Here is a 15,897-nt window from a genome sequence, read left to right on the forward strand (position 1 = left end):
AGCAGATAAGAGAGCGGAGCTTGGGCTCGGCTCACTAAAGCCCGGCCTAGGGCACTTAACGAACCGGCTTTTCCCAGGGATGAGCAGCTCCCGAGCATTCCCGGGAAATGCGCGGGAAAAGCTCCGTTCCCTGGGCCAAAATCCGGGATTCTGATCCGGGGGCAAAATCCTGGGATTCTGATCCAGGGCCAAGATCCTGGGATGCTGATCCAGGGCCAAGATCCTGGGATGCTGATCCAGGGCCAAAATCCTGGGATTCTGATCCAGGGCCAAGATCCTGGGATGCTGATCCAGGCCCAAAATCCGGGATTCTGATCCAGGCCCAAAATCCTGGGATTCTGATCCAGGCCCAAAATCCTGGGATTGCTGATCCAGGCCCAAAATCCTGGGATGCTGATCCAGGCCCAAAATCCTGGGATTGCTGATCCAGGCCCAAAATCCTGGGATTGCTGATCCAGGGGCAAAATCCGGGATTCCGATCCAGGGGCAAAATCTGGGATTCTGATCCAGGGGCAAAATCCTGGATTGCTGATACAGGGGCAGAATCCTGGATTGCTGATCCAGGGCCAAAATTTTGGGGATTTCTGATCCAGGGGCAAAATCCTGGGATTGCTGATCCAGGGGCAAAATCCTGGGATTGCTGATCCAGGGGCAAAATCCTGGGATTGCTGATCCAGGGGCCAAAATTTTTGGGATTTGCTGATCTAGAGGCAAAATCCAGGGATTTCTGATCCAAAGGCAATTAACAAATTGGGTTTTCCCAAGGATTCTGTGGCATGAGCAGCTCCAGGGAGATTTCCCAGGAATTATTGGAAAATCTCAATTCCAACTCAGTTTCCCTGGGGCCAAAATCCCAGGATTTGCTGATCCAGGGGCAAAATCCCAGGATTTCTGATCCAAAGGCAATTAACAATTTGGTTTTTATCCAGGAATTCCACGGGATGAGGAGGTCCAGAAAGATTCACCTGTTCCTGGGAATTCTTGGAAAACTGCTCCCAGCTCAACTTCCCAGGGCCAAAATCCCAGGATTTGCTGATCCAGGGGCAAAAAGGCAAAAAATCCAAAGGCAAAATCCCGAATTTGCTGATCCAAAGGCAATGAATGACCTGGTTTCTTCCAGGATTCCGTGGGATGATTCAGGAGGATTCACCTGTTCCCAGGAATTATTGGAATTCTTGCTCCCAGCTCCACTTCCCGGGACTCTCCTTGCCTTCGACTCCCCCCAGTGGCCACAGCTCCAGGGATTTCCAAGGATGGAATGAAAAGAAATCCATGAAATCAACAAGAAATCTATGAAATAAATTTTTTTTTAAAGAAATAAATTTCATTGAATGGAATTAAAGGAAAGATGTGGAATTAAAAGGAAATCCGTGGAGTTGAAAAGGAATTAAAAGGAAATCCATGGAATTAAAAGGAAATTTCAAAGACATCAATGGAATTAAAAGGCAATCCAAAAGAAATCCATGGAATCAAAAGGAAATTCCAAAGAAATCCATGGAATTAGTGGGATTAAAAGGAAATCCATGAAATTCCAAAGAAATCCATGAAATTCCAAAGAAATTAATGTAATTCCAAAGAAATTCATGTAATTAAAAGGAAATCCATGAAATTCCAAAGAAATCCATGTAATTAAAAGGAAATCCATGAAATTCCAAGGAAATCCATGAAATTTAAAAGAAATCCATGGAATTAAAGGAAATCCATGAAATAAAAAAGAAATTCCAAGGAAATCCATGGAATTCCAAGGAAATCCAAAGGAAATCCATGGAATTAAAAGGAAACCCATGAAATTCAAAGAAATCCATGAAATTAAAAAAAAAAATCCATGGAATTAAAGGAAATCTGTGAAATAAAAAGAAATTCCAAAATCATCCATGGAATTCAAAGGAAATCCCAAAGAAATCCATGGAATTCAAAGGAAATCCCAAAGAAATCCATGGAATTCAAAGGAAATCCAAAAGAAATCCATGGAATTCCAAGGAAATCCATGGAATTAAAAGGAAATTCCAAAGAAATCAGCCCAAAATCCACAGTGGGAATGGCCTCGCTGGGACAGGGAATTGGGAATTGCAGTGGGAATTTCCCAGATCCCATCCCAGTGGGCACCAGGGAGGGAAAAAGGGAATTAAAGCCTGGCTTTACCTGCTCGATGTAAACATCTTAATTAAGCCCGTGCTAATTGCTCACTCCTAATTAAAGCTCTCCCAATTCCAGAGCCTCTGGAATTCAGGGATTTTCCACAAGGAAATTTCCCTGCTCAGCCCTCCCTGAGGGGCAGCACAGGCTTGGAATTTGATTTTTCCCAACATTTTTCCCCTGTTTTATTTTCTAATCAAAGCCCAAGAAAAAGCTGAAAAGCCAAAAAAGCAAAGTTTAAATCTCTTTATTTTGGCACTTTTACAAAGATACAAATCCAGGAAACGCTGGGGGGTTAAAACCGAGTTTAAAAGCAGAGTTTTGTTGGTTTGAACCCAAAGCAGAGCTTTGGGAAGGGAACTGGATGTGAAAAGGAAGGAGAAACCCAGAAAACTCAACATTAAACCCACAAAACCACAGCTCAACTCCAAGCCCAAACTGACTCCACAAAACCCAACCCCAAACCCACAAAACCCCAAGCCCAAACCCAACACTAAACCCATAAAACCAACACTAAACCCATAAAACCCAAGCCCAAAACTCAACACTGAAGCCACGAAACCAAACTAAACCCACAAAATTCAACCACAAAACCCCAAATTAAACCCAAACCTTAACCCCAACTCCACCAAACTCAATCACAAAGCCAAATCCACAAAACTCAACCCCAAAACCCAAAACTAAACCCATAAAACCAACACTAAACCCACAAAACCCAAACCCAAAACTGAACCCACAAAACTCAAACCCAGCACTTAAACCCATAAAACCAAAACTAAGCCCACAAAATTAAACCAGAGCCCCAGATTAAACCCCAACCTTAACCCCAGACCCAAAACTAAACCCCCAAACTCAACCCCATAAAACCCAAAAATAACCCACAAAACTCAACTCCAAAAGCCAAACCCACAAAACCCAACCTCAGCCCCAAACCCAAAATTAAGCCCCCAAACTCAACCCCATAAAACCCAAAATTAAACCCACAAAACTCAAACCCCAAATCCAAAACTAAACCCATAAAACCAAACCTTTGCCCCAAACCCCCAAAGCTCAACCCCAAAAACCCAAACCTGAACCCACAAAACCCAACCTCAGCCCCAAACCCAAAACTAAACCCATAAAACCAAACCTTGACCCCAAACCCAAAACTAAACCCATAAAACCAAACCTTAGCCCCAAACCCTCAAAGCTCAACCCCAAAAACCCAAACCTGAACCCACAAAACCCAACCTCAGCCCCAAACCCAAAACTAAACCCGTAAAACCAAACCTTAACCCCAAACCCAAAAATAACCCACAAACCTCAACCCCAAAACTAAACCCACAAAACCCAACCTCAGCCCCAAACCCAAAACTAAACCCCCAAAGCTCAGCCCCATAAAACCCAAAACTAAACCCACAAACCTCAACCCCAAACCTGAACCCACAAAACCCAACCTTAGCCCCAAACCCAAAATGAAACCCCCAAAGCTCAGCCCCATAAAACCCAAAACTAAACCCACAAAACTCAAACCCCAAACCCATAAAACCAACACTAAACCCACAAAACCCAACCCCAAACCCAACCCCAAACCCCACAAACTCAGCCAGGAGCTCACAGCGATGACAAAGCTGAACCACGCCCCAAAAGTGAGTAAAAACCTTGGGATTTTCACTTTTCTGGGTGAAAACTTTGGGATTTTCAATTTTCTGGGTAAAAACCTTGGGATTTTCACTTTTCTGGGTGAAAACTTTGGGATTTTCACGTTTTCTGGGTGAAAACTTTGGGATTTTCACGTTTTCTGGGTGAAAATCACTGAGAAAAACTCGATTTTAACCACACACAGAACTCAATTTTTACATTTTTAATGACACAAATCCCATTTTTAGATTTTTAATTCCACAAATCCCATTTTTAATGACACAAATCCCATTTTTAGATTTTTAATTCCACAAATCCCATTTTTAATGACACAAATCCCATTTTTAGACAACAATTAAAGCAAATCCCACACGAGAAGAGCCAGAAAAAGGAGCTGATCCTTCAATAAATTAAAATTTCAGCAATTAAGCAGGACAGGAATTAACACCCAGGAATTCCCAGCTCCAGAGCTGCAATTCCTTGGAATTATTTGCATAGTTCCTCCTTTTTTTTTTTAACTCTTTGGAATTCAGAAATTCCTCAGGAATTTGGAAAATCCTCAGGAATTCTGAATTCCAGGATAAAAATTTCCTACCGGGGAAGGGAAAAAAAAAAATCCCAGCAGCAGAAAATTGGAAATTATCAAAATTCCAAGTTGGAATCTCCCAAATCCGCCAAAAAAAAAAAAATAGGAATTTCAACTGGAATTCCTTGGCCAGGAGGAAAATAACTTTATCTTTCATAATAAAGAGGAAAAATTTGGAATTTTTTGGCACAGGAACCTCTCCAAGATTTGGATTTTATCCCTGAAAACTCCACCAGAATCTCGTTGGTTTTTATGGAGATAAAAGCAAATCCAGCTGCCCCAAAATTCCCAGAAAAAATGGGATTATTCCATGGGATAAATGGATTTCTTCCCATCCCAAATTCTCCTCTTGGAAGCTTTGAAGCCCAGGGCAAAGGAAATGTGGATTCTCCGGGTGGGAGGAGATCCAAGAGTTTTGTTCTCATTTTCCCATAAAAAAATTGGGGAAAAAAAGCTGGAATTCCAGGGGGACAGAGGAATTCCAGGGATTTGGGATGGATTTAGGATCCAGGAGGAAAAGCTGGAATTTCAGGGAGGGGACACTGAAATTCCAGGGATTTGGGATGGATTTGGGGTGGATTTAGGATCCAGGAGGAAAAGCTGGAATTCCAGGGGGTGACAGTGACTTTTCCATGGATTTGGGATGGATTTAGGATCCAGGAGGAAAAGCTGGAATTCCAGGGGGTGACAGTGACTTTTCCATGGATTTAGGACCCTCAGGCACAGATGGAAAAGCTGCAGGAGGGAAACCCAGCCAGGAATAAAGTCGTTTTCCAGCTATTTGGAATTCCCAGAATTCCTCAGGCAGGACCAAGATCCAGGGGAGAAGTTGAGGCTGGTGCCTGGAATTTGGGAATGCCTCTGGAGCTCAAATTCCAGGGATTTCCCAAAGCAAAAATCCCATTTTTCCACTGGCAGGAGTTGTCCCCATCCCTGTGGCTCATCCCAAAAATCCCCGAGTGGCCCAAAAGCAGGAATTCCCAAATCCAGCAGGAATGGATCATCCCCTGGAGAACACTGAATCCAAGGACTGAGCTGGAAAAATTCCCAACAAAATCCCAAGGTTTGGGATCAGGCCTGGATTGAGCACCAGGAGAGCGGGAAAACGCCCCCAGCGGCATCTGGGATTTCCTTCCAAAGGATTCTGCATCTTCATTATTGTAATAATTAATTATTCATAGTTAATCAGCATGATTAGCCAGCAGAATTAATTAGCATAATTAATTGCTGTCCCAGGTTAAAGCAGTGGCGCTTGAGAGGATCCCTTTGCCAAGTGTCCAGCCCGGAATGGAGCCACATCCCAAATCCCAGGATTTTGGATTTGGAAAATCCCAAGGAAACTCCCCCAGATTCCCACAGGATTCTCCCCCAACAGGAAAAATCCCCCGAATCCCTCAGGAATTCTCTCCAAACAGGGAAAATCCCCCAAATTCCTCAAGGATTCTCTTCACAAGTCCCCAAATCCCTCAGGAATTCTCCCCAAACAGGAGAAAATCTGTCAAATTCCTTGAGGATTCTCTCCAAACAGGAAAAATCCCCCAAATTCCTTAAGGATTCTCCCCAAACAGGAAAAAAACCCCAAATTCCTTAAGGATTCTCTCCACAAGTCCCCACACCCTCAAAAATTCTTCCCAAACACCAAAAATCCCCCAAATCCCTCAGGAATTCTCTTCAGACAGGGAAAATCCCCCAAATTTTTTAAGGATTCTCCCCAAACAGGAAAAATCCCCCAAATTCCTTAAGGATTCTCTCCAAAAAAGGAAAAAATCCCCCAAATCCCTCAGGAATTCTCCCCAAACAGGGAAAATCGCCCAAATTCCTTAAGGATTCTCTCCAGAAGTCCCCACACCCTCAGAAATTCTCCCCCAAACAGGAAAAAGTCCCCCAAATTCCTTAAGGATTCTCTCCAAACAGGGAAAAATCCCCCAAATCCATCAGGAACTCTCCCCCATACAGGAAAAAAATCCCCCAAATTCCTTAAGGATTCTCTCCAAACAGGGAAAAATCCCCCAAATCCATCAGGAACTCTCCCCCAAACAGGAAAATTCCCCCAAATTCCTTAAGGATTCTCTCCAAACAGGGAAAAATCCCCCAAATCCATCAGGAACTCTCCCCCAAACAGGAAAAAAATTCCCCAAATTCCTTAAGGATTCTCTCCAAACAGGGAAAAATCCCCCAAATCCATCAGGAACTCTCCCCCTAACAGGAAAAAAATCCCCCAAATTCCTTAAGGATTCTCTCCAAACGGAAAAATCCCCCAAATCCATCAGGAACTCTCCCCCAAACAGGAAAAAAATTCCCCCAAATTCCTTAAGGATTCTCTCCAAACAGGGAAAAATCCCCCAAATCCATCAGGAACTCTCCCCCAAACAGGAAAAAATCCCCCAAATTCCTTAAGGATTCTCTCCAAACGGAAAAATCCCCCAAATCCATCAGGAACTCTCCCCCAAACAGGAAAAAAATCCCCCAAATTCCTTAAGGATTCTCTCCAAACAGGGAAAAATCCCCCAAATCCATCAGGAACTCTCCCCCAAACAGGAAAAAATCCCCCAAATTCCTTAAGGATTCTCTCCAAACGGAAAAATCCCCCAAATCCATCAGGAACTCTCCCCCAAACAGGAAAAAATCCCCCAAATTCCTTAAGGATTCTCTCCAAACAGGGAAAAATCCCCCAAATCCATCAGGAACTCTCCCCCAAACAGGAAAAAAATTCCCCCAAATTCCTTAAGGATTCTCTCCAAACAGGGAAAAATCCCCCAAATCCCTCAGGAATTCTCCCCAAACAGGAAAAAATCCCCCAAATTCCTTAAGGATTCTCTCCAAAGAGGGAAAAATCCCCCAAATCCATCAGGAACTCTCCCCCAAACAGGAAAATTCCCCCAAATTCCTTAAGGATTCTCTCCAAACAGGGAAAAATCCCCCAAATCCATCAGGAACTCTCCCCCAAACAGGAAAAAAATTCCCCCAAATCCATCAGGAACTCTCCCCCAAACAGGAAAATTCCCCCAAATTCCTTAAGGATTCTCTCCAAACAGGAAAAACCCCCCAGATCCCGGCGGCGCCCCGGCGCCGGGGGCGAGCTTTGGCACAAACCCTGTGGGATTCCTGTGGGATCAGCAGCTTCCAGGGATTTCCTGGGCTCGGGAAGAGGGGCCAGGCTCTCGGGGCCGGGCTCACACGTTGCTGACCCGGCTGTCGGCGGGGCCGGGGCCGGCCGGGCCCAGCGAGCGCTCGCGGCGGACGTAGCGCGGCTTCCGCACTGCCGGGAGAAAACATCCCAAAAAAAAACCCTGGGAATGGGATCCCACAGGGAATTCCCAAAGAACACGCAGGTGGCATGTGGGGATTGGGGTGCAGAGGGTTTGGGGTTGGGTTTTGGGGCAGTGGGATTTGGGGTTGGGGATTTGGGTTTTAGCATGGCTTCCGCACTGCCGGGAGAAAACATCCCAAAAAAAAACCCTGGGAATGGGATCCCACAGGGAATTCCCAAAAAACACGGAGGTGGCATGTGGGGATTGGGGTGCAGAGGGTTTGGGGTTGGGTTTTGGGGCAGTGGGATTTGGGGTTGGGGATTTGGGTTTTAGCGCGGCTTCCGCACTGCCAGGACGAAACATCCCAAAAATCCCTGGGCATGGGATCCCAGAGGGAATTCCCAAAAAACACGGAGGTGGCATGTGGGGATTGGGGTGCAGAGGGTTTGGGGTTGGGTTTTGGGGCAGTGGGATTTGGGGTTGGGGATTTGGGTTTTAGCGCGGCTTCCGCACTGCCGGGAGAAAACATCCCAAAAAAAACCCTGGGGATGGGATCCCAGAGGGAATTCCCAAAGAACGGAGAGGGGGGAGGCGGGGATTGAGGAGCAGGGGGATTTGGGGTTGGGTTTTGGGGATTTAGGTTTGGGGTTGGATATTGTGGGTTTGGGATTTGGGTTTTAGCGCGGCTTCCACACTGCCAGGACGAAACATCCCCAAAATCCCTGGGAATGGGATCCCACAGGGAATTCCCAAAAAACACGGAGGTGGCATGTGGGGATTGGGGTGCAGAGGGTTTGGGGTTGGGGTTGAGTTTTGTGGGTCTAGGTTTGGGATTGGGATTTGGGTTTTAGCACGGCTTCCACACTGCCAGGACGAAACATCCCAAAAATCCCTGGGCATGGGATCCCAGAGGGAATTCCCAAAGAACAGGGAGGTGGCATGTGGGGATTGGGGTGCAGAGGGTTTGGGGTTGGGTTTTGGGGCAGTGGGATTTGGGGTTGGGGATTTGGGTTTTAGCACGGCTTCCTCACTGCCAGGACAAAACATCCCCAAAATCCCTGGGAATGGGATCCCACAGGGAATTCCCAAAGAACAGAGAGGGGGGAGGTGGGGATTGAGGAGCAGGAGGGTTTGGGGTTGGGTTTTGGGGATTTAGGTTTGGGGTTGGATATTGTGGGTTTGGGATTTGGGTTTTAGCGCGGCTTCCGCACTGCCAGGACGAAACATCCCAAAGATCCCTGGGAATGGGATCCCACAGGGAATTCCCAAAGGCAGGAGGAGGTGGGATGTGGGGACTGAGGTGCAGGAGGGTTTGGGGTTGGGTTTTGGGGGTTTAGGTTTGGGTTTTGGGGGGCTGGAGTTGTGTTTTGCGGTTTTTAACCCCAAACCCAATATTAACCCCACAAAACCCAACCCCAAACCCACAAAACCAAGCCTAAATCCCCAAAACCCAACCCTCCACACTAAACCCACTAAACCCAGCCCCAAACCAAAGCCACTAAACCCAACCCAAAACTAAACCCACTAAACCCAACCCAAAACTAAACCCACTAAACCCAACCCAAAACCCAAAACTAAACCCAATAAACCCAACCCAAAACTAAAGCCACTAAACCCAGCTCCAAACCCAAAACTAAACCCACTAAACACAACCCAAAACACAAAACTAAACCCACTAAACCCAACCCCAAAACTAAAGCCACTAAACCTAGCCCCAAACCCAAAACTAAACCCACTAAACCCAACCCAAAACGCAAAACTAAACCCACTAAACCCAACCCCAAAACTAAACCCACAAAACCCAACCCCAAAACTAAAGCCACTAAACCTAGCCCCAAACCCAAAACTAAACCCACTAAACCCAACCCAAAACGCAAAACTAAACCCACTAAACCCAACCCCAAAACTAAACCCACAAAACCCAACCCCAAACTAAACCCACTAAACCCAACCCCAAACTAAACCCACTAAACCCAACCCAAAACCCAAAACTAAACCCACTAAACCCAACCCCAAAACTAAAGCCACTAAACCCAGCTCCAAACCCAAAACTAAACCCACTAAACCCAACCCCAAACTAAAGCCAGCCCCAAACTAAAGCCAGCCCCAAAGCCCCTGATCCCAGCCCCCAGGCCACGCAGACCCCAGGAACGCATTTCCCACCAGAAATCCCATCAATATTTTGTCCTGCATGAATCAAGGCAAGAAATCCCATTAGAAAAATCAAATCCCGCTCCTTATCCCGGGAATTTTGGGGATTTTCTGCTGATTTTTTGCACATTCCAGGGGAAATCTCCTCACCTGAAGAAGCTGGAGGAGGGATCATGGATGCCTGTGGAACAGGAGAGGGAGAAGCTCAAAAAAAAAGCACTTTTTAAAGAGTTCTTCCTTTAAAAATTCAGGAATTTTAAAAATTCCAGCAATATTCATGTAAAAAAAGCACTTTTTAAACAGTTTTTCCTTTAAAAATCCAGGAATTTTTTTAAATTCCAATAATATCATTGTGGAAAAAAGCACTTTTAGAGTTTTTCCTTTAAAAATCCAGGAATTTTTTTAAATTCCAATAATATTGTGGAAAAAAGCACTTTTAGAGTTTTTCCTTTAAAAATCCAGGAATTTTTTAGAATTTCAGTAATATTCATGTGGGAAAAAAGCACTTTTTGAACAGTTTTTCCTTTAAAAATCCAGGAATTTTTTAGAATTTCAGTAATATTCATGTAAAAAAAGCACTTTTTTAACAGTTTTTCCTTTAAAAAAGTAGGAATTTTTTAGGATTCCTAAAATTTTCCGTGTTTACAGATTTCTTCCTTGACTTTTTTTCCATTTTTGTCCCAGTTTGGATCCAAAGAACCCCAAAATCTCTTGGGTTTCATTTCAGTCTCATGCGTCAATTAAGGAGTTGCTTAATGACGTCTCGATTTTGTTAATTGAAATGGAAATTCTCGTTAATTAAAATGGAAATTCTCGTTAATTAAAATGGAAATTCTTGTTAATTAAAATGGAAATTCTTGTTGATTTAATGTTCCCATAAAAGCAGAAGTCACTCACTGCTTCACTGGGCTGCAGAACAGATGCTAAAAGAGAAGAAAAAGAAATTCATTAACATTATTTTAATTAATTTGAAGGCTGGGAATGTTCATTTTCCAAAAACACAGCCACGGAGGGAATAATTTTCTTGTTGAAAATGGAATTTTGTCCCAAAATCCAACCCAAAGAGCCAAAAATCCCATCTGGAGAGTTGATTTGGTGTAGGACTCTCAAGACTGGAGAATTTATTGGCACAAAATGGGGAATTTCTCCATAAAATTGGGATTTCTGAGCTCAAAATGGGAATTTTCATCAGAAAATTGGGATTTATGAGCTCAAAATGGGAATTTTCACCAGAAAATTGGGATTTCTGAGCTCAAAATGGGAATTTTCACCACACAATTGGGAATTTTCACCACAAAATTGGGAATTCTGAGCTCAAAATGGGATTTTCTCCAGAAAATTGAGAATCTATGAGCTCAAAATGGGAATTTTCACCACACAATTGGGAATTTATGAGCTCAAAATGGGAATTTCTGAGCTCAAAATGGGAATTTTCACCACAAAATTGGGAATTTATGAGCTCAAAATGGGAATTTTCACCACAAAATTGGGATTTATGTGCTCAAAATGGGAATTTTCACCACAAAATTGGGAATTTATGAGCTCAAAATGGGAATTTTCTCCAGAAAATTGGGAATTTTCACCACAAAATTGGGATTTCTGAGCTCAAAATGGGAATTTTCACCACTAAATTGGGATTTCTGAGCTCAAAATGGGAATTTTCACCACAAAATTGGGATTTATGTGCTCAAAATGGGAATTTTCTCCAGAAAATTGGGATTTATGTGCTCAAAATGGGAATTTTCACCAGAAAATTGGGATTTATGAGCTGAAAATGGGAATTTTCATCAGAAAATTGGGATTTCTGAGCTCAAAATGGGAATTTTCTCCAGAAAATTGGGAATTTATGAGCTCAGAATGGGAATTTTCACCACAAAATTGGGATTTATGTGCTCAAAATGGGAATTTTCTCCACAAAATTGGGATTTATGAGCTCAAAATGGGAATTTTCTCCTCAAAATTGGGATTTATGAGCTCAAAATGGGAATTTTCACCACAAAATTGGGAATTTATGAGCTCAAAATGAGGATTTAGCAACCCAAAATGGGAATTTTCTCCACAAAATGGGAATTTGTGAGCTCAAAATGGGAATTATCTCCACAAAACTGGGGATTTTTTTCCCATACAATCAGGCATTTTTCCCACTAAATTGGGAATTTCTTCCCAAAATAGGGATTTAGCAGCCCAAAATGGAAATTTATGAGCTCAAAATGGGGGATTTTTTCCATAAAATCTGGGATTTTTCCCCACAAAATTGGGAATTTCTTCCCAAAATAGGGATTTAGCAGCCCAAAATGGGGATTTTTGAGCTCTAAATGAGAATTTTCACCACAAAATGAGAATTTATGAGCCCAGAACTTGGATTTTCACCACAGAATGCGAATTCAGGAGCCCAAAAATGGCAATTTTTCTCCACAAAATGGGGATTTATCAGCCCAAAATGGGCATTTTCAAGGAAAAATCCCCATTTCAACCAATCAGCAGAGCAAAGTTCATTAAGGAATGCATAATTAAAGGGTTTTTTTACCTTTGTTCCTTCTGTAGAAAATCTTTGGGAGTTTGTTGGCTCGTTTGAGGTAGAAGAAAGAAGCCACAGAAAGGATCAGGAATAAACTGAGGAAAAACGTCCCCAAAATCAGGGAAGCGGCGACTTCGGGGCCCCCTGGGAAAAAATGATCAAAAAACTCATTTTAACACCCTAAATCCCTTTTTTAACTCATAAAATCCATTTTAACCTCATTTTACCCCACAAAATCCCTTTTTTACCTCATTTTACCCAAAAAAATCCCTTTTTCAACCCACAAAATCCCTTTTTTACCTCATTTTACCCAAAAAAATCCCTTTTTCAACCCACAAAATCCCTTTTTTACCTCATTTTACCCCACAAAATCCCTTTTTTAACCCACAAAATCCCTTTTTTACCTCATTTTACCCAAAAAAATCCCTTTTTCAACCCACAAAATCCCTTTTTTACCTCATTTTAACCCACAAAATCCCCTTTTTTACCTCATTTTACCCCACAAAATCCCTTTTTTAACCCACAAAATCCCTTTTTTACCTCATTTTAACCCACAAAGTCCCTTTTTTAGCTCATTTTAACTCCCGAAATCGCTTTTAAACCCACAAAGTCCCTTTTTTACCTCATTTTAACCCACAAAATCCCTTTTTTACCCCACAAAATCCCTTTTTTAACCCACAAAATCCCTTTTTTACCTCATTTTAACCCACAAAACCCCTTTTTTAACCCACAAAATCCCTTTTTTACCTCATTTTAACCAACAAAGTCCCTTTTTTAGCTCATTTTAACTCCTGAAATCACCTTTAAACACACAAAATCCCCTTTTTACCTCATTTCAACTCCAAAATCCCTTTTTTACCTCATTTTAACTCCAAAATCCCTTTTTTACCGCACAAAATCCCTTTTTTACCGCATTCTAACACCCTAAATCCCCTTTTTACCTCACAAAATCCCGTTTTTGACTCATTTTAACTCCTTAAATCCCCTTTTACCCCACAAAATCCCTTTTTTTCCCTCATTCTAACTCCCTAAACCCCTTTTTCCCCACAAACTCCCTTTTTACCTCATTTTTCCCCACAAACCCCCTTTTTACCTCATTTTTCCCCACAAACCCCCTTTTCCCAAGCTGCATTTCTGGGGCGTTTCTGCAGTAATCAACGCCAAATCATTTATACTAATTATGACGATCAATTCAAATAAAAAATTCAAAAATCACAATATTTTCCTGCATTTCTGGGGCGTCTCTGCAGTAATCGATGCCAATTCATTTATACTAATTATGACAATTGATTCAAATAAAAAACCCAATAATCTCCATTTTCTGCTGCATTTCTGGGGCGTCTCTGCAGTAATCGACGCCAATTCATTTATGCTAATTATGACGATGGATTCCAATAAAAAATTCAAAAATCACAATATTTTCCTGCATTTCTGGGGCGTCTCTGCAGCAATCGATGCCAATTCATTTATACTAATTATGACAAGGAATTCAAATGAAAAACCCAATAATCTCCATTTTCTGCTGCATTTCTGGGGCGTCTCTGCAGTAATCGACGCCAATTCATTTATGCTAATTATGACAATGAATTCAAATGAAAAACCCAATAATCTCCATTTTCTGCTGCATTTCTGGGGCGTCTCTGCAGCAATCGACGCCAATTCATTTATGCTAATTATGACAATTAATTCAAATAAAAAATTCAAAAATCACAATATTTTCCTGCATTTCTGGGGCGTTTCTGCAGTAATCGACGCCAATTCATTTATGCTAATTATGACAATTAATTCAAATAAAAAACCCAATAATCTCCATTTTCTGCTGCATTTTTGGGGCGTTTCTGCAGTAATTGACGCCAACGAATTTATACTAATTATGACAATTAATTCAAATAAAAAACCCAATAATCTCCATTTTCTGCTGCATTTCTGGGGCGTCTCTGCAGCAATCGACGCCAACTCATTTATGCTAATTATGACGATGGATTCAAATAAAAAACCCAATAATCTCCATTTTCTGCTGCATTTCTGGGGCGTCTCTGCAGTAATCGACGCCAATTCATTTATGCTAATTATGACGATGGATTCAAATAAAAAATTCAAAAATCACAATATTTTCCTGCATTTCTGGGGCGTCTCTGCAGCAATCGACGCCAATGAATTTATGTTAATTATGACGATGGATTGCCGTTGGTTTCCGGCCTAAAGGAGGGAAGCGGTGAGGAACTCACGGCTCCGGCACTCGCTGGGGCCGCGGGCCAGGCTCTCATTCCTGCACCGGACGCAGCTGCTGCTCCCGTCCTCGTTCCACCTCCGGTAGCAGCCTGCAAAACCACAAACCCACGGGAGAACAGGCACGGACCAAGGCGATTCCCCATTCCCTGGCAATTCCCACATTTTAGAGGGGAAAAAAAAAAGAAGCAGAAATTCCATTTTTTGGGGGGGTGCAAACAGCACCGGATTGCACCTTGTCCATACTGAAGAGGTTTTATTCCCAAATTTTATCCCCAAAATTTTATTGCCAATGTTTATGCCCAAATTTCAAGCCCAAAATTTTATTCGCCAATTTCATCCCCAAAATTTATCCCCCGAAATTTTATCCCCCGAAATTTTATCCCCCGAAATTTTTTCCCCAAATTTTTTCCCCCAAAATGTATTCCCCAAAATTTTTATCCCCCATGCTTATCCCCAAAATTTTTATCCCCCACAAATTTTTCCCCAAAATTTATCTCCCAAAATTTTATTTCCCAAATTTTATCCCCCGATATTTTTCCCCAAAATTTTTACCCCCCCAAATTTTATCCCAAAATTTATCCCCAAAATTTTATCCCCCGAAATTTTTTCCCCAAATTTTTTCCCCCAAAATGTATTCCCCAAAATTTTTATCCCCAATGCTTATCCCCAAAATTTTTATCCCAAAATTTTTATCCCCCACAATTTTTTCCCCAAAATTTATCCCCCAAAATTTTATTTCCCAAATTTTATCCCCCGATATTTTTCCCCAAAATTTTTACCCCCCCAATTTTTATCCCCAAAATTTATCCCAAAATTTTATTCCCCAAATTTTATCCCCCGAAATTTTTATCCCCCGAAATTTTTATCCCCAGGAAAAATAAAACTTTCCCAAAGGGAAAAAGGAGAAGGAATTATGAGGAAATATTAATTAATTCATTAATTTGCACACCCAAACTGCTGGATTTTGGTGTTCAAGTCCAGAAAATCTGGGGATTTTTTACTCCCTGGATTTCTCCAAGGCCCCAGTGATCATCCCAGAAAAATTAATTTTTCCAAAGGAATAAAGGGGGAAAAAATTAAAAGGGAATAACAAAAATTTGGGAATTTTTCATCCCTGGAATTCTGAAAGGCCCAGTGATTATCCCAGAAAAATAAAACTTTCCAAAGGGAAATAGGTGGAATAAATTCAACGGGAATAACAAAAATTTAGGAATTTTTCATCCCTGGAATTCTGAAAGGCCCCAGTGATTATCCCAGAAAAATCAAATTTTCCAAAGGGAAAAAGGGGAAAAAATTAAAAAGGAATAACAAGAATTTGGGAACTTTTTATCCCTGGAATTCTTCCGCTGTTTATCCCAGAAAAAGAAAACTTTCCAAAGGGAAAAAGGTGGAATAAATTCAAC

General features: G+C 42.1%; 1 protein-coding gene across 1 annotated transcript; it reads right to left on the reverse strand.

Moving 5' to 3' along the window:
- Positions 1 to 7,449: 7,449 nt before the first annotated feature.
- On the reverse strand, positions 7,450 to 14,735 carry C23H1orf159 (chromosome 23 C1orf159 homolog). The gene is made up of 6 exons (XM_068212786.1): positions 14,717 to 14,735; positions 14,477 to 14,583; positions 12,272 to 12,428; positions 10,642 to 10,667; positions 9,895 to 9,925; positions 7,450 to 7,601 (listed from the first exon to the last, which is right to left on the reverse strand). Exons 1-6 carry the CDS (start codon positions 14,733 to 14,735, stop codon positions 7,516 to 7,518), a joined length of 426 nt encoding a protein of 141 aa, XP_068068887.1. The 3' UTR covers positions 7,450 to 7,515.
- Positions 14,736 to 15,897: the final 1,162 nt, after the last annotated feature.

Source organism: Anomalospiza imberbis, chromosome 23 (genome assembly GCF_031753505.1).
Source record: "Anomalospiza imberbis isolate Cuckoo-Finch-1a 21T00152 chromosome 23, ASM3175350v1, whole genome shotgun sequence".
NCBI lineage: Eukaryota > Metazoa > Chordata > Aves > Passeriformes > Viduidae > Anomalospiza > Anomalospiza imberbis.

Excerpts from the sequence above, each read along its gene's own strand:
- C23H1orf159 (XM_068212786.1), bottom strand. Across the intron at positions 12,429-14,476 it reads GGAGCCGTGAGTTCCTCACC|TTTTTTGATCATTTTTTCCC; the intron begins GCTTCCCTCCTT and ends TGTTAAAATGAG. Across the intron at positions 9,926-10,641 it reads TTCTGCAGCCCAGTGAAGCA|GCATCCATGATCCCTCCTCC; the intron begins GTGAGTGACTTC and ends CCTGTTCCACAG.